Source organism: Cnephaeus nilssonii (assembly GCF_951640355.1).
Source record: "Cnephaeus nilssonii genome assembly, chromosome: 4".
NCBI classification, from domain to species: Eukaryota; Metazoa; Chordata; class Mammalia; order Chiroptera; family Vespertilionidae; genus Cnephaeus; species Cnephaeus nilssonii.
Genome location: NC_137075.1, coordinates 101,280,480 through 101,298,680, shown reverse-complemented (window position 1 = coordinate 101,298,680; position 18,201 = coordinate 101,280,480). Strand labels below are relative to the sequence as shown.

General features: G+C 64.0%; 1 protein-coding gene across 3 annotated transcripts in view; it reads right to left on the bottom strand.

The window, feature by feature from the left end:
* Positions 1-5,518: 5,518 nt before the first annotated feature.
* PRIMA1 (proline rich membrane anchor 1) overlaps positions 5,519-18,201 on the bottom strand; it is a 46,738-nt gene continuing 34,055 nt past the window's right edge. For all 3 annotated transcript variants that reach the window (XM_079768440.1, XM_079768439.1, XM_079768441.1), the window contains exon 5: positions 5,519-8,511. In XM_079768440.1, coding sequence (XP_079624566.1) covers positions 8,409-8,511 — 103 coding nt within the window. In that variant the 3' untranslated portion in view covers positions 5,519-8,408. The remainder of the gene's footprint in view (positions 8,512-18,201) is intronic.

Genomic DNA, 18,201 nt, shown 5'->3' with positions numbered 1-18,201 from the left:
AGATATACTTATAAGAATTGAATGTGAGACGAGCAATAATAGTTATGCTGACAGGCAAATGAATCAGTCTGTAGTGAGTTTCTTTCTGGACCAACAGTTCTTTTGAGACCCAATATCAATGTCCACCAGTTCCTTATGAGTACATGTCGGCACTGACCCCTCAGCTCTGGATGGTGGACAAATGGTGGTAATGCAGGTCCGACTCCCTCTGGTTTGGTCTCGGCCGGACCCAGGGGCACGGCTTCACCCGGATCCAGGGGCACACGGCCTCGCCCAGACCCAGGATTCAGCTTCACCCGGACCCAGGGGTGCATGGCCTCACCCGGACCCAGGGGCGCGTGGCCTCTCCCGGGCCCGGGACCCAGCCTCACCCGGATCCAGGGGCACACGGCCTCGCCTGGACCCGGGATCTAGCTTCCCCCGGACCCAGGGGCACGTGGCCTCACCCGGACCCAGGGGCGCGTGGCCTCTCCCAGACCCAGGGTCGCGTGGCCTCACCCAGATCCAGGGGCCCATGGCCTCACCCGGACCCGGGACCCAGCCTCACCCGGATCCAGGGGCACACGGCCTCACCCAGACCCGGGATCCAGCTTCACCCGGACCCAGGGGCGCGTAGCCTCACCCGGGGGACCTCTGCTTATTGATCTATCATAAATTTCCACTGAGCCAGCGTCATTTCATCTGACAAAGGCGTTTTCTTCCCCTTGGCTTTGGGAATTCATTTATTTGAAAAATAGTATAGCCCACCAATTAAATCCCATTTAGTTTCCCACTTAATCGTTTTATGAGAAAGAATAAAATGTTATGAGTTAGAGACTGGCGATGAACTCTGTTAGATTGGGGGCCTATTACTCAGCCCTATGGAGACCTGCCCCAAATTAACTGTAACCATAGCTACCACACCTGAGAGTGGACTGCGTGTCAGGCAGGCTAGATACACTGACCTCATTCAATCCTCATAAAAGTGACCTGAGGTAGGCCCTTCTGTTACTAACCCCATATTACAGATGGGGAAACTGAGGCTTCTGTGAGTATCTGCAGGAGTCAGTAAAAGGGAGAGCAAAATTAGAATCCGGTGGTGCCTGCCTCCAAAGCCCTGGTTCTTTCTACCCCCAATTCTGACAGTTAGTGATAGGTGGAGTCCTTTGCTCCTCACCCGACCAGCAAGGTCACCTGGACCCACGTAGACCAGACGTCCCGGAGCAGCAGCCGCTGGCTGAGCTGGACCCACCGCGTCTCTTGTTTGATGAGCTCGAGCTTTTACTTTCGCCCTTTGGCTTGAAAACGTTCGGCGGGGCACGCAGGCCCCAGTTCTGTGTGGTTCCCACTGCTGACCTCGGCCTTCCCAGCAGGAAGCTGCCCTACAGCCTCTTGGCAGGAACCCTGCTGCCTCTGGGCTGGTTTGCGAGGCCTGGCGCGCCACCCGCTTAGGCCGACCTCACCTTTTACAAGGCCGAGAGGAGGTGGGAGTTACCCGGTGCCCCTCAACCAGACAGGGGCACCGCAGGCCTGGGGCCGTGCTCTTAGCCCTTTGGGGCCCCCCTCTCCCTGGTGCACTCCTCTTCCCCACCTGCATGGGCCCGGGCTGGGGGCCCCGACCTGCACCCCTGCACTGATCAGCTTGACCTCACTTCAGGCCGGGCTGGTCCCTCCAGCCCCCCACCATCCTGATTCCTTACAGCCCAGGGAAGCTGAGGTCAGGCGGGAGGCCTTCCTTGCAGGGTCCACGGGACAAACGCCTCCGATGTGGCTGAACAAATAGCTGGCTCTTTAATTACGCAGTCAGACAGGCCCGCATGCAGGCCAGCGGAGAAGGGGCCCCCGGGGCTGCCTGGCAGACGCCCTGATTTCCGCTCCTTCAAGTGGCCTCTTGGAAAAGGAAGGAGGCAGCCAGCAATCAAGCTGAAGGACAGAAACACTCCAGGTGAGGACAATCACGCTGCCCAGCTGGGGGCGAGGGGTGTGGGGGGCTCTGCAGAGGGGGATTGGGCCAGTGCCAGACCCAGGGTGTGCCCAGAGGCGGCCGCTCAGCCTGGGTGGGAGGGCTGAGTAGGGGGCAGGTGGGGACATAACCCCAGGCCCCACAGCCAGGTCCATTCTGGACTTAACGACGGATCCGCTCTCTGGCCACGGACAAGTCACTCACTTAACCTTGCTATGCCTCTGTTTTATCGACTGCAAAACGAGGTGGTGTCTCCTCTGTCCCGGCACTTCAGTTAAGAGTGAAAGAAATGTCTGCCTGGTGCGGAGCACGGAGAGGGGTCAGAACACGAGTCAGAGCTCGCCTTGCCGGAGTCCTCGCTGCCCCTCGGTGCCCTGCGCTGCTGAGCCCCCGACACAGCAGCCATACCTTCTCCTGACCTCGAGGCCACGTGGCAGCTGGGGTTTTGCTGAGATGAAATCACAGCTCGCACGGCGATCAGGCTCTCGGCACCGCCTCCTGCGCTGCCCGCGCTGCCTCCCGGCTCGAGGCTCCCCACGCTTCTCTGAATGAGCGCGGGAAACCTCCTCCACATGGTGCGCCCCGCTACTGTCTGCTCTTCACTGGTGCGCATGCATCCTTGTGTTTGTAATGGGGGTAGCATTTTGAGGATAATAAACAGTTATGTTCTTTATTCCCTGGGGAACCCCATTTCCCAGCCTAGCTCCACGGACAGCGTGGGGCAGGAGGGGTTTCCGATGTAGGGAAAGGTCTGGTCAGACAGGATGAGGGAGCAGAGAGCCCACCTCTTCTGGACCCTGGGGGGTTGTTGGCAAAAGAAAACGGGGGCACGCATAGGGCAGGGCTGAGGCCAGGCGGGTGTTCACCTTCCCTCCCAGGTGAGGATGCAGTGGAAATGCCCAGATGGGCCCCAGAACACGGGACACACACACCTCCAGGAGAGGGGCCTGCAGCCCTGGGCACCTGGGCAGGGGCAGGGGCAGGGGCCGCCCTCGGGAGCCTGCACCCCGGCTCGGGCCGCCCTTTCCGGCCTGCATGGGGGTGCAGATTCCATAGTCCCCATGGCTGGTGCTGAGAGAACAAGAAGCTGGGCAGAGCCTATGGTCCCGAGAGAGAGAGACTGCCACGCCAGGACACTGGCAACTGGAGCTACGGGGCCACCCTCAGAGGCCAGAAGGGCCGAGGCACAGCCCTGCAGTCGCCTGGCTGGGAAGCAGCCGAGACCTGCCAGGACCCTGGTGACACCGTGCGGCCTGAGCCCTGCTCCCCGATGGCCAGACACCTGCCCAGGAGCGCCCCTGGAAGACGGCTCAGGGACTGAGAACCTACCCAAGAGGGACTCGCTGAGTCAGCAGAGACCCAAACACCATCAATTTGCAAATTCACGTTTTCCGACTCCCCTGCCCCCCACACTCAGTGAGGTGGAGGTTCTGAAGTTATGTGAAATAAAATGCTAGATTCTTTTCTTCATGCTGCATGTTAAATGTGGAACTCACCATTCATTCATTCATCAAGCCTACAAACATTTCTTGGGCCAGCCACAGAGGAGGACTGGAGTGGAAGCAAACCGAGGCGCTAGAACAGACTGACGGGTGCGGAAGCAAGCACAGCCGGGGAGAGAGGCTGTGGGGACCTGCAGTGGGCAGGGGCTGGCGTATGTGAGGGCAGGAGTGGGGGTGGGGAGGGGTGACGGGCAGGGGTGAGGGAGGAGCAGGGGCCAGGTCGGAAGGGCCTTGTGAGCCGCGGTAAGGACTGCGGCTTTACTTTGCAGTGTGGAAACTGGAGGGCAGGTGCTGACCTCGGGGACAGTCTGACACTGTAAGCGGCCTCTGGCTTTCGTGGGAGAGGCCGTGGGGCTGCAGAGGTGAGGCAGAGCTGGTCAGGGGCCCTCGTTGCCGGCCAGGCGGAAGAGGTGGCTTGGGGATCGGGTGGAGGGAGCCGAGCTAAGCAGACGGATTTGTGTCCTGGAGAACGAGCTGGGAGGACTTGCTGGTGGGTTTATTGGCCACTTGTCCGAGGCAAAGAACCATGAAGGATGACTGTGAGGGGACCGTGAGGCATGTGTGGAGATGAAGGTGGGGTGACGAGAGGTCCTGAAGGGGGAGTCAAGGGTCCTGACAGGACAAACTCACTCCAGAGATGAGCCGGCCATTGGGACTGGGAAGTACACACTTGATAGGATGTGGGGGGAGGAGAGGGGCTTGGAGAGGCGGTGTCTACCGATTAAGGGAAGATACTGAGGAGCCGGGAGCCCCACTCGGAGGCACTGCTTGCTCTGGGATGGGCCCTGGGTACTTCCTGAGAGCTGGAAGGAGGGAGGAGAGAGCATAAAGGCGCTTCGTGCCGGGTGGGGGGTGGGAGAAAAGGGCAAGTGGGTGGCCCAGTGGGTGGTCACTAGCAGGGTGGGCGAGGAAGCGTGTCCAAAGGCCAGGCCACCGCGAGGCCACCACTGGGAACCGAGCGCAGAGCTCCCCACGCAGGGGAGCCTTCCCGCTGCTGCCGCTGGCGGGCCAGTCACTCCGCCACATGCCTGGGTCCGTGCGGGACTCGGTGTGCCTACGCCTCCGTGGCAGCGCAGAGGTGAGCAGCCCAGGGAACGGGCCCGAGTCCGACAGGCGGCCGGGCGCTGTCGTCGTTGGCTGTGCTGGACGCCAGAGCTGCAACAAGGGGCCAAAAGCCCCAGATTCGAGGTGGAGGTGGACGTGGTGCGGGGAGGGTCCCGCCTGCTCTGTGCGGACAGCTGCTCCGTGCTTGTCTCAGGGTGCCTGCACGCGGGCAGAGCCTCGCACACAGGGCTGCCGACCCCTCCTCATGCCCGGCTGGCCTTGGTGTGTGCCGCTGTGAGTCCGGCCAGGCGGGGGTGCACCGGAGTGAGTACAAGACGAGAGGTGTCCCGCCGAGTCCTCACCCACCTCCCCGGGGGGACCAGGTGGGTGGCTGGTGGGCAGGGGAGCACTCAGAGCCGGGATGGCAGGCAGCCTTCTATTACTGACAGCAGTGACAGTGACATCACGATGGCTGCCGCCCACTGCGCGCCTGCTTATGCCAGGGGTGGGCAGGGCAGGGCACAGGCCTCACCCGCCTCCTCTCCAGCGTGGCCCGCCGATGGCTGTCCCTCAGGATTTCCATGAGCACTTGTCAAGTTAAGGTGACTGGTGTGTCCTGTCTGCCTGGCACCTTCCCAGCTTTAACCCTGGAAGTCCCACATTTTGGGAAAACCTCCCAGGCCCGGGCAAGCTGGGAAGGTTGGTCACCCTCTTTCTTCTCAGTTGTGTCAGGACAGAGGTGGCCGGGTGAGGGGCCGAAGGACAAGACTGGAGCCCGAGAATCCCCACAAATGCCGGCTTTGGGGTATTCGATAGAAACCATACAGAAGTGAGCAGGCCACGTACCCAGCCCAGCCCTGGGCGCCCCGCAGGTCCTCGGGAGGGTCACCCCCATACCAACGCACTCAGCCTGTTCGCTTCCCCCGGCCCTGCCCAGGAGCGAGCCCCCCCACCCCACCCCACAACGGCAGCCATCTTTACAAGTATGTTTTTATTGAAAATAAAAAAGGCATGATGCTTTCTTCCCCGTAATTAACAAACAGTTCCCCTCCCCCCAGAACGCTGCCGGTCCTGCTTCGTGTGCAAAGTCTCAGCTCAACATCGACATCATGGGCTCCGCGGTGGACAGATGGGCACCCACACGCCCACGGGGACGGAACGCGGCCAGGAGCCGGCTCCCCGTGTGCGCCGGCGGCACCGGCAGGAAGGCAGGTTGCAAATATTTACACTCATGCATTAGGAACCACGCAAATCACACTCTGCACGGATTCATAGAGTACAGTAATTTTGCTTATATATGGGTATCTCTTTAAATATATAGAACTATATATGTTTATATTTTTACAGCTTTCTTCCAAAACTTGCTTTAGAACAGGGGTGGGGAACGTCTAGCCACGAGCTATTAAGGCCCGCAAAACCGTTTGGCGCGGCCCTGCCAAGGCAGTAGGGGTGAGTTAATTAAATGTCTGGCCACCGAGAGCAGGCTCATTTTTTAGGTTGATAATTTTGGATGGCCTGTGAATGATGTTGTAAATTCCCAAATGGCCCTGGGCGGGAAGAAGGTTCCCCACCCCTGACCTAGAAGCTCCCAAGTTACCACCCGAGGACTCCGGGAGGCCCTCCGTGCCATTCTGAAGCTGGGCTCCACCAGGCGGCGTGGCTGAGCAAGGTCGACTTGAGAAAATGCAGGGAAGGAAGGCATCTCGAGGCTGAGGACTGGTCTGTTTGGGGGCCACAGGTACGATCCTTACGTGAAAGTTCTAAGCTCGATGCCAGGCTGGTGCGGTTTGATGGGCGCTTCTGTCGCCTACGCTGAAATCTGGCGGGGCTCTCTCGCTGCACCCTGAATGACCGGTTCTTGGGTTGGGGGATTCTCAAAAAAATCCTTTAAAAAAAAAAGCTCTTCTCTTGGTTTCCCTGCACAACCCAGGGAAGAGGCGTTACAAACCCAACTTGGGGGGATTTACTCTCCAAGGTTAGCTTTTCCGAGCTCCGGCTGTGTCCCAGGGAAGGAGACACGGGCCCCCAGAGCCCGGTGGATGGTTCGCAGCGGGTTGGCGGATTAGGCTAATTGCAAAATCTGGGCTTCTTAGGCTTAAGTCAAGGTCAGGGAAGCTGGGGTCAGTGGATCTGCCTGCCCCCCCTGATCTTCTCCATGACCCCTTAGCCAGGATCCCCTGCTCTGGCCGAAGGTGCCCCTCCATCGCTTCTGAGCTCAGGGTGGCGCATGCTCAGGGCCGGGGTCCTGCTAGTCATCTGCTCAGGGACGAGGCAGGGGACTCAGCGGCGGTGCCGGCGGTGGGGGGAGTGCGCGGGAGTGGGGCCTGCCCTGCTGAGGACCCGCATCCTCGGGCCCGTCACCCAGGGTGCATCCCCGGGGAGAGTGAGGGCATCGAGCAGGAGAACTGGGACGTGCTCACAGGCCGGGGGCAAGAATGGCGGCCACGGTGGCGCCGTGCCATGCTGGGTGCGCAGGGAAAGCAGAACCAAATCCAAACCCAAACAAGGCCTCACACAGAAGGGAAACGGGGAAGAAACAACCCTTTCTGGAGGGTATCCCCGGCCTGTCCTCAGCCCATCCCCGCCGACCTGGAGCAGGACAGGGTCAGGGTCAGGGTCAGGGTCAGAGCACACTCACCTCTGCCAGACAGCGAGCGGAACAGACAACTCAGTGGGCACAGGGCTCCAGACAATGGGGGTGTCAAGGTTCACCCCAGTGGGGACTGGCTTCCAGTCTGTCCATCTCACCTCCATGTGAAGGTCTCGCCTGCAGCCCCAAACCCTCCACGGAGCCACGGGCGGTTTGGGAGGCGGACTGGGTCGACCTGGGTCGCTGGCTGACCCGACCGCGGGACCATTTAGTGCGCCTGGGTCCTTCCAGGGTGTGGTGGTGAGGGGACCACGGTCAGGGGCGCCCTCCCAACCCGCCAGGGGATGCACACCCACAGGGCCTTTGTCTCCGGGCCTCGTGATGGGCCCACAGGGCTGGGTGGCCTCCTGGGCAACAGGCCTGCAGGGTCCCTCACCTGTCGCCCCTTTCCTTCCCTTCACCCACCAACCGCGGTGGAGGGCTCGGCACTTTCAGAACATGAGGCCTCCCTCGGAGAGAGACACTCAAGGGAGCCGCTGGAGGCACGCCCTCTCCTGGATGCGGGGAGGCCTGGGGCGCTCAGGAGAGGGTCCGAGTCCCCGCTCAGGGCTGCAGGGGAGGAAGCATCGGGGAGACCCAGAGCCGGGCCGCTCGGCCCGGCCCAGACACCTGCAGAGGGTTTGGCACGGTGGTGGCCCCGCCAGGGAAGGCAGGGCCTGGCTCCCAGGGATGCGTCCGTTCCTAGGGAGGGGACTTTGCAGGCCGGGCTCCGCCCTCCATGGCAGGGACTGGGCAGCCAGGCAGGACCCAGGCGCCCAGGGTGCGGGTGGGGACGGGAGAGAAGGCAGGCCCTGAAGACTGAAGACGATGGAGGTGGGGCGACAGGTGTGTGGGAAGCACCTTAGAAAGGGGACGGCTCCCGGCTGTGCCGATGGCTTCTGTGGGGAAGGGCACAGTCGCCGGAGCAGCAGGCGGCTTCCAGGGGGCGAGGCGAGGTTTCCTGGCGGGGAAGTGGCCCTGGATCGCCTTTCTTTGGGCTAAAGGGGGTGCCTCCCCCACGCAGCAGACAGGCAGACCCTCTGCCTTCGACAGAGCGCGTGCTTTAGACAGTGGCTGGGAGACAGCGGCTGGAACACAAGATGAGAGGTGCGGGGAGCCTGGGGGCTTGGCGTGGGGCTGCGCTGCCCTGCCCCGGGGCATGGCTGGAAGAGAATGCGTTCTCCTTTGAGAGGCTCACGGCGGGCAAGGCAATGACGTCCTGGACAAGCGCAGTCAGCTCATGTCCCCTAGTGCCACCAAGGTGCCCTCGGGCCAGCGGGTCCGGGCCGCATCACACCACGGCGTTGTTCACGTCCACGCCCTTGTTGCTCTGCGAGGACGTCATGGGGTACTCCGCAACACTGGTGCCATTCTCCTCCTTCCTCAGGGGTTTCCTGGGAGCGGGCGGAGGGGCAGGGGAGGGACATGGTTAGTTATCAATGCCTGGGAGTTAGCATGCCCCACAGTTAGGCTGCCAGGCTGTGCTGGGTTAGCGTCCTCGGACTGCTGGGCTTTGGCGGGGGGCCGGGGGTGGAGGTGTGGGGAGGGGTGGGGGACTCTGAGAAGGCTCTGGGCTGAGGTTCTGGACTCACAGTAGTACCTTCTAGTTCAAGTCTCCGCTCCTCTCTTGAGCGGCTCAGGAGCGACTGGCCCCAGTCCCCGGCCTGAGTGGCTACAGCTCCTGATCTAGGCCCTCGTGCTGGGCAGCCCCATCCCATGCCACGCTGCTGCCTCTTGGGTGGATCTGAGGCCCATGGGGCTGTAGCTCAGACACCTGTGTCCCCACTAACGCCGGGGCCAAGCCTGAACGGGCCTCCGTTGTAAGTTGTTTCAAGCGAATGTTTACGGGCATCACTGAGAGCCAGGGCATGACGGCTTCGCCTTCTCCACCGTCTGGAGCCTCCCCACACCTCGCCTGAGGAGGGCGCACACTTGGGGACTAGTGTGAGGCCTCGAGCCCCATGGGATCGTCCTGGGAGAGGGCCTGGGAGGTGGCTATCGCGGGGCGGGGTTAGCAGGCCTGCTCAGAGAGCTCCCCGAGGTCAAATCTGTCAACTTCCTTTTCTGCAGCGGAACCAGCTCACAAAACACACGGGAAACCCAAGTGCATCAGGAAAACCCACGGGAAACCCACTGTGGCTTCCTGGAGAAAGGAGATGCTCGCCGACACCTCCCCCCACGGGGTCACGCTTTGTTCAAAGCGCTCTCAGCTTTCCTCATCCCTTTCACAGTGATCCCGGAAGAAGCAAGGCCTGGAGCTGAGTTTCATTTCATGGGGAAACTGAGGCTTAGGGAGAGCTGTGACTTGCCCAAGGTCCCGCGGCTGGTTTATGGTGGGCCCTGGACCACCACCCACTACCGCCAAGCCCTGGTCCAGCCGTGTTTCTGTTTCTGTTCAACCAGCATTCCCAGCAGGTGTTCCCTCCCCTTCCCCACCCCACCCCCCCGCCCCGGGCTCTGTGTCCAATCAGTGTGGGAAGGCCTCCTCCCGCTCCTCCTGGGGGTTCCAGAAGTCCTCCGAGGCCTCCAAGAAGCCCGTCTCATTTTGCCTTACCCTAGCACATCCCATGTCCTGGGGTCTGAGCACCCCGATTTGTGTGGGTAGACGCTCACCGACGTTTTCCGGAACCCCAGGTTGGTAGGGCTCAGAAGAGGTGCCTTGTGGGTGATGGGCTCAGGGAAATGACAGCGTCCGAGCGAACCTCTGGCCCTGGGCCACTCCTCCTCTGCCCCGTCATCCCTCCTCCACGCCACCCGCCTTCCCAGGGGCCTCAGCAGCTCCCGCTGGGTTTCCAGCTCAGCGAGTTTGCACCGTCTGGGAGCGGGGCGGCGGTTCCTGTCCCCACAGTGAGCTCCCGTGCGGCCCGCCACGAGGCCACTTACGGGAGATCCCTAGCCGTGGCCTCAGGATAGAGAGGGACGATGGGCATCAGAATCAGGACTCTAGCAAACATCTCTGGGCCCAACCCGCTCTGCTTGTCTCCCTGACAAATACTCATGCTTGGGCTGAAGAGTCTGCAGCAAGTCCCGCAGGGGAGATAGAGCTTACGGCCTTGGAGGGGGGGGGGGGGATGAGGGGAGGAAGAGGGTCTGGAACTCCCTTGCGTGTGGGCAAAGCCTTGGACCCAGAGTTCCTGCCCTCCTTAGTCGAGGAGGGAAGTCAGCAGAATTATTCTGCCGGGAGAAGAGGGGCGATTCTAAAGCCAGGCTGTGGCCTGGACACCCTGTGCATCCCCGGTGGCTCAGAGGGCCTGGTGGGGGGCAAGCATGCGGGAGGGACACTGGGAACAGGCCAGGGGGGCAGCCCCAGGCTCTTCTCAATGGCTCAGCCAGCTTCCCAGGCCAGAAAGGACAAAGGGGGTCTGGGCAGGGGCTCCACCCAGCAAAAAGGGCACCTCTGGCTGATGCAGCCCCCCTCTGCTCCCCTATCCCCCCCCCCCACCAGGGGCATCCAGGAGCCTGAGCGTAATGAAGGAGAGAGCGGCTGCCCAGGGCCCTCGGAGAAGTGGGCTGGGTCTGCTCCCTCCTCAGCCGCAACCACTCTGCTCCCCGCTCTGCCCCCTCCACTCCTGGAGGCTTTCTGGGACTCCCTGGAGCCCAGGGGACGCTGGAGTTGTTCCTACAGCAGGAGGAGGCTCTGCCTCGACCCCCCCCTCCCCCTCATGTGTCCTTCCATGGGCAAGTCACTGAGCCTCTTTATGCCTCAGTTTCCTGGTCTATAAAACGGGCACAGTGAAGGTGTCCGCTTCATAGTCTTGTTGGGAGGATTAACACGTTAATGAGTGTTAAGCTCTGAGAGGAGCGGCCGGCACACAGTAGGTGCTCCATAAGCATGTGTTAGCTCTCAGGGCGGCTGCTGGCAAGGCGACAGCGTCGCTGCTCCTGTTGGTGGGGAGCCGCCCGCGGTCTCCTGCCTGCACCGCCTTCCTACCTAACGTGCGCCCCGTGGGGCTCCGCAGGTGCTAGAGGCTGGCTAGACCCAGCCCGGCTCCGAGGTGCCAGGTGCCAGCCAGGGCTGCTCCCCACAAACCAGAGAAGGGCGCCTCCGCCTGGTGCAGGCCCCCTACCTGGCCTGGCTCCTAAAACCGAGAGAAAGGGCAGTGAGCTTTTCCTTGGGCTCGTCCTGCGCCCCGGCCTGGAAAGCAGCTGCACCCCACGTCCTCTGCTGGGAGTGCTGAGCTGACAGCGCCGCCGCCAACTGCCGGCAGTCTGGGCCTCTGCAGAAGCTGCCTCCACCAGCATGGGGTGGGGGGAGGGGGGAGGGGGGCAGGACTCGGGCGCCCCTCTTGGGCCCCGCTGACATCCACGAGACAGGTCCCACCCTCAGCCTGCTGCTCTGCTGGGGAAGCTGGAGGCAAAGAACCGCTCTGAGGAGCCTGAGAAGGGAGGGCTGCCGGCTTGCTTGCCTCTGTCTCCGGCCCCCACGGAGGGGCCTGTAAATTAACGGGTGGGAGTGGGTGTACAAGCCCTCACCACCCACTCTAACCACAAAGCCCCCTCAACAGGTACGCATAGCACTCCTGACTCTGGGTGGGCCAAGCAACCCATTTCCACCCCCTATTTCCTCCCCCCCATTTCTCTGAGGTTTTCCCCCTCTTGGTAGAATTCATGGGTTTTTAAAACCTCATTTATTATTGTGCTGGTGTGTGTGTGTGTGTGTGTGTGTGTGTGTGATCTGCTTTCTCCATTGGGGTGTGTTGGGGAGTGGGCAGGGGCTCAGTCTCATTTTTCTCTACATGCTGGCACCTCGTCTAGTCCCCAGCACACAGTAGGTGCTCAGGAAATATCTGTGGACCAGCGATGACTCACTGAGAAGCCCTGGGGCGGTCAATGGTACCAGCTGTCATCAGAGACGTGGGCGTTCAAAAGCGCCCCTTGGACTGGAAGAGGCTCACCCACGAGAGGCCGATGAGCACCAGAGCCCCGCAATCACGCGCGGGCCCAGCCACGCTCCAGCACGCGCACTGAGCGCGCTCCCTCCCAGGGAGCAGCCCGCGTGCTCATTGCCTGCAATTAACGGTCTGCAGGATCAGCCAAGTGCTGTGCAGCCTTTACTGTTCTTTCGGCCGATACCTTGTAAATCAGGAGGAAATGGCTGTCAAGTGGCTTAATGGCAATCGATGGCAGAAGGTGGAGGCCCTGGGCCATGGACGGCCAACGGCGGCAAGGCCTTCTTCCCGAGCCTGGGGGCGGGGGAGCTCTGGGGTGCTCTTCTGGATTAGGAGGGTCTCGGGCAGGGGGCCGGGTCTTATTCCCGTGTCCCCACGTCTTGCCCAGAGGAGAATGCAGATCACGGGGTTGGGGCAGAAAAGGGACTGTGGTGAAGTCTCCATTCACCATCCCCGTCCGACCTGAGGACTGCGTCTCCTGGGATCCCCCGTTTCTTGGGTTTGCCAATGGGGGTCACCCTCAGGAGACCGGAGCGCCAGGAGAGAGGTCGGGGCGTTCCCTCCCCCTCCTTTCCTGTTTTGGGGCTGCATCTCTGGCAGTTCCAACCACGGCTCAGTTGTTCCCCTGGCACCTTCCCTGGCCCTTGTCCTAGCTGTGCTCACCCACTGCTGCTGGTCTGGACGCTTCACCAGCTTCCTTTGCTCCAAGGATCTTCGAGCCCCGCCCACCTCATCTGGAGGAAGCCCCGCCCACCTCATCTGGAGGAAGCCCCGCCCACAGTCTGGAGGAAGCCCCGCCCACAGTCTGGAGGAAGCCCCTGGAAGGGATCCTCTGGGGTGGGCTCCTTGTCTTTCCAGGCCGCTAACAGACCCTGGAACCAAGAGCTCAGAGCTTGCGGAGTAAGACAGAGTGACAGGAGGCCTCTCTAGCTGTTCTGGGGGGCGGGGGGGGGCGCCCCCACAGGCCTTCCTGGGAGACCCCCGGCCCTGCTGAAGCACAGCCCGCATGCTGCAGCCGCCTGGCACTGCCAGTCAGATGTTAATGTGAGTCTGTTCGCCTACCCTCTTCCCTTGAAGCAGCATGTTTCCTCAGAAGTTTGGGGCAGACAGCGAGGCAGCGACGCTGTGTGACGTTTGGAAGAGCTGGGCTTTTTAAAAAGGTGCTGCTGCCTGTCTCCGAAGGGCAGGGGATTGGGAACGGGTCCCTGATGGACCTAGGGCCCCACTCCTGGCAGTGCCCCGGGGGCATCTTGCACACTCTTCCTCAAGACCCTTCGATAGCTCCCAGTGCCCACTAAGTCCCCGGCAAGCGGCCCAGCCTGGCAGGACCAGCGCCTCCCTGCCGGCTCATGGCCCTCCCGCCTCCCATCCCGTGTCCCAGGGCTTCCTGGTGCCCTGGTGCTTCTGCTCACGCGGTGCCTCTGCCAGGAGCGAGGCCTCCCCTGCTCTGCTTCTGACCACCCTCATCCCAGGGCAGCAGGCTCTCAGCTCAAATGTGCTGTCATCCTGATCAGAGTTAACTGACTCCCTGGGCCCACAACAGGCTGCAGGGACTACCTGCAGCCCCATCCCACCTGCCCCCTAACAGCCACTCTTGCATCTGCCCCCGCCTCCCTGCAGCCAGGTGAGCTGCCCGTGGGCCCAGCCCTGTCTTATCTGTCTCTGTACCTACACAGCTGGGCATACAGTAGGCGCCCACCAGACGCTGGGAATTGGGCTGACCTTGTCCCTGGGAGACTCTAACACCTCCGCCTTGATTTCTGAGGCCCGGCCTGTCCCTGAATTACAGGGTCTCGGGGCCTTTCTGTCCACCCGTTTTTCTGGCTTCAGAAGGCACAGACACAGCCCACCACACCCCTTTTCCAGGCACAGACACAGCCCACCACACCCCTTTTTCAGGCACAGACACACCCCATCACACCCCTTTTCCAGGCACAGACACACCCCATCACACCCCTTTTCCAGGCACCCTGGAGGAAGGGCAGACAGGGAGAGCGAGGTCTGTTCTCAGCCCAACACCAGAGTGGAACTCGACAGTAACACGGACACGGAGCTGCGGGCAGGGCTGCCTTGGGAATCACGTGGTGCTGGGAGCAAATCCTACTCCTCTGCTCCCGGGCTGTGCCACCCTGGGCAGTTGCCTTACCACCGCTGAACCTCCGTTGCCTCCTCTGTAAAACGGAACGGGTTGGGAGAAGATGCAGGGAGGTGGCCTGAGAGACTGTTGGTGAAGATGAGCCCAGCGCTTGGCTGAGGTTACGCCCTTGTTATTTATCTGTTTATTGATTTGGGGGAGTGCCTTGCAGCACGAGTGTTGGGGACAGAAGGGCGGTCTGGCTGGGAGGCAGATGCCGGACATGGCCTGCCCCGCGTGGAGCTGTGTCCCCTGGGCCCAGTCCCCAGCAAACTCCCAGGCCGTCGGCTTGACGTGTCCCTTCACCCTGTGTGCCTTACCGTGCATTTGTTTAAGACTTTAACTTGATATTTTACTCTTTCTGCTTTGAATTATTAAAGTGAGATCACATAGAACAGCTGATTAAAAGGGCAAAGTTACATATTTTAGGTGTTATGATTGCTCTTAACGTAGCTCCTCGAACTTAGGGAATTTATTTATTTATTTTTTTTTTTTTTTATTTATTTATTTATTTATTTTTTAAATTTCTTTATTGATTAAGGTGTCACATATTTGTCCTCATCCCCCCATTCCCATCCCACACCCCTCCCCTTGGATGCCCCAACCCTCTGTTGAACTTAAGCATTGGTTAGGCTCATATGCATGCACACAAGACCTTTGGTTGATCTCTCCCCCCTCCCCCCACCCTCCCCTATCCTCCCTCTGAGGCCCGATAGTCCGATCGATGCCTCCTTGTTTCTGGTTCTGTTCTTGTTCATCAGTCTATGTTGTTCATCATTTCCCCTAGATGAGCGAAATCATGTGTCACTATAGATATACTTATAAGAATTGAATGTGCGACGAGCAATAATAGTTATGCTGACAGGCAAATGAATCAGTCTGTAGTGAGTTTCTTTCTGGACCAACAGTTCTTTTGAGACCCAATATCAATGTCCACCGGTTCCCTATGAGTACATGTCGGCACTGACCCCTCAGCTCTGGATGGTGGACAAATGGTGGTAATGCAGGTCCGACTCCCTCTGGTTTGGTCTCGGCTGGACCCAGGGGCACTGCTTCACCCGGATCCAGGGGCCCGCGGCCTCGCCTGGACCCGGGGCCCAGGGCTCACCCGGATCCAGGGGCCGGCGGCCTCGCCCGGACCCGGGGCCCAGGGCTCACCCGGACCCAGGGGCCGGCGGCCTCGCCCGGACCCGGGGCCCAGGGCTCACCCGGACCCAGGGGCCGGCGGCCTCGCCCGGACCCGGGGCCCAGGGCTCACCCGGACCCAGGGGCCGGCGGCCTCGCCCGGACCCGGGGCCCAGGGCTCACCCGGACCCAGGGGCCGGCGGCCTCGCCCGGACCCGGGGCCCAGGGCTCACCCGGACCCAGGGGCCGGCGGCCTCGCCCGGACCCGGGGCCCAGGGCTCACCCGGACCCAGGGGCCGGCGGCCTCGCCCGGACCCGGGGCCCAGGGCTCACCCGGATCCGGGGCCCAGGGCTCACCCGGATCCAGGGGCCGGCGGCCTCGCCCGGACCCGGGGCCCAGGGCTCACCCGGATCCAGGGGCCGGCGGCCTCGCCCGGACCCGGGGCCCAGGGCTCACCCGGATCCAGGGGCCGGCGGCCTCGCCCGGACCCGGGGCCCAGGGCTCACCCGGATCCAGGGGCCGGCGGCCTCGCCCGGACCCGGGGCCCAGGGCTCACCCGGATCCAGGGCCCAGGGCTCACCCGGATCCAGGGGCCGGCGGCCTCACCCGGACCCGGGGCCCAGGGCTCACCCGGATCCAGGGACCGGCGGCCTCGCCCGGACCCGAGGCCCAGGGCTCACCCGGATCCAGGGCCCAGGGCTCACCCGGATCCAGGGGCCCGCGGCCTCGCCCGGACCCGGGGCCCAGGGCTCACCCGGATCCAGGGGCCGGCGGCCCCGCCCGGACCCGAGGCCCAGGGCTCACCCGGATCCAGGGCCCAGGGCTCACCCGGATCCAGGGGCCCGCGGCCTCACCCGGACCCGGGGCCCAGGGCTCACCCGGATCCAGGGGCCCGCGGCCTCGCCCGGACCCGGGGCCCAGGGCTCACCCGGATCCAGGGGCCCGCGGCCTCGCCCGGACCCGGGGCCCAGGGCTCACCCGGATCCAGGGGCCGGCGGCCTGGCCCGGACCCGGGGCCCAGGGCTCACCCGGATCCAGGGGCCGGCGGCCTCGCCCGGACCCGGGGCCCAGGGCTCACCCGGATCCAGGGGCCGGCGGCCTCGCCCGGACCCGGGGCCCAGGGCTCACCCGGATCCAGGGGCCGGCGGCCTCGCCCGGACCCGGGGCCCAGGGCTCACCCGGATCCAGGGGCCGGCGGCCTCGCCCGGACCCGGGGCCCAGGGCTCACCCGGATCCAGGGGCCGGCGGCCTCGCCCGGACCCGGGGCCCAGGGCTCACCCGGATCCAGGGGCCGGCGGCCTCGCCCGGACCCGGGGCCCAGGGCTCACCCGGATCCAGGGGCCGGCGGCCTCGCCCGGACCCGGGGCCCAGGGCTCACCCGGATCCAGGGCCCAGGGCTCACCCGGATCCAGGGGCCCGCGGCCTCGCCCGGACCCGGGGCCCAGGGCTCACCCGGATCCAGGGGCCCGCGGCCTCGCCCGGACCCGGGGCCCAGGGCTCACCCGGATCCAGGGGCCGGCGGCCTCGCCCGGACCCCGGGCCCAGGGCTCACCCGGATCCAGGGGCCGGCGGCCTCGCCCGGACCCGGGGCCCAGGGCTCACCCGGATCCAGGGGCCGGCGGCCTCGCCCGGACTCGGGGCCCAGGGCTCACCCGGATCCAGGGGCCGGCGGCCTCGCCCGGACCCGGGGCCCAGGGCTCACCCGGATCCAGGGGCCGGCGGCCTCGCCCTGACCCGGGGCCCAGGGCTCACCCGGATCCAGGGGCCGGCGGCCTCGCCCGGACCCGGGGCCCAGGGCTCACCCGGATCCAGGGGCCGGCGGCCCCGCCCGGACCCAAGGCCCAGGGCTCACCCGGATCCAGGGCCCAGGGCTCACCCGGATCCAGGGGCCCGCGGCCTCACCCGGACCCGGGGCCCAGGGCTCACCCGGATCCAGGGGCCCGCGGCCTCGCCCGGACCCGGGGCCCAGGGCTCACCCGGATCCAGGGGCCCGCGGCCTCGCCCGGACCCGGGGCCCAGGGCTCACCCGGATATAGGGGCCCGCGGCCTCGCCCGGACCCGGGGCCCAGGGCTCACCCGGATCCAGGGGCCCGCGGCCTCACCCGGACCCGGGGCCCAGGGCTCACCCGGATCCCGGGGCCCGCGGCCTCGCCCGGACCCGGGGCCCAGGGCTCACCCGGATCCCGGGGCCCGCGGCCTCGCCCGGACCCGGGGCCCAGGGCTCACCCGGATCCCGGGGCCCGCGGCCTCGCCCGGACCCGGGGCCCAGGGCTCACCCGGATCCAGGGGCCCGCGGCCTCGCCCGGACCCGGGGCCCAGGGCTCACCCGGACCCAGGGGCGCACGGCCTCGCCCAGACCCAGGATTCCGCCTCACCCGGACCCAGGGGCGCATGGCCTCGCCCGGACCCTGGGGCACGTGGCCTCACCCGGACCCGGGGCCCAGCCTCACCCTGACCCAGTTCCCAGCCTCACCCAGACCCAGGGGCACGCGGCTTCACCCGGATCCGGGACCCAGCGGGGTTTCGTCTTCTTGATCCCAATTCCTGTTGGTCAATTCCCTCTCAGCAATTCCTTCGGCCATTTTCTCAGAGTTCCAGGGCAGCCACCGCAGAACTCGTTGGGCGGCGGGCTCGGCGAAGCTCCGGTGTGCCCGGTGCGCGGCGGCGGGCTGGTCCGGGGTGGCTGCGTCGGCCCTTGGGTCTGCAGCGGTGGCCGGTCGCCGAGCGTGCGCACCTGGCCGCTTCCGGGGCGTTGAGATTCTTGAAGGACTCGGAGGTCAGCAAGCGCGTAGTCTCCCGCCCCATGTCTCCCAGGGGCTCGTCTGTCCGTGCTCGGCAGCGAGTGAAGCCTTCCCCTCAGCCGGAGACCGCTGGGGGAACTGCACCGAGCACGTTCCAGGCCGCCATTGTGTCGCCTGAGCCGTAGTTTTTAAAG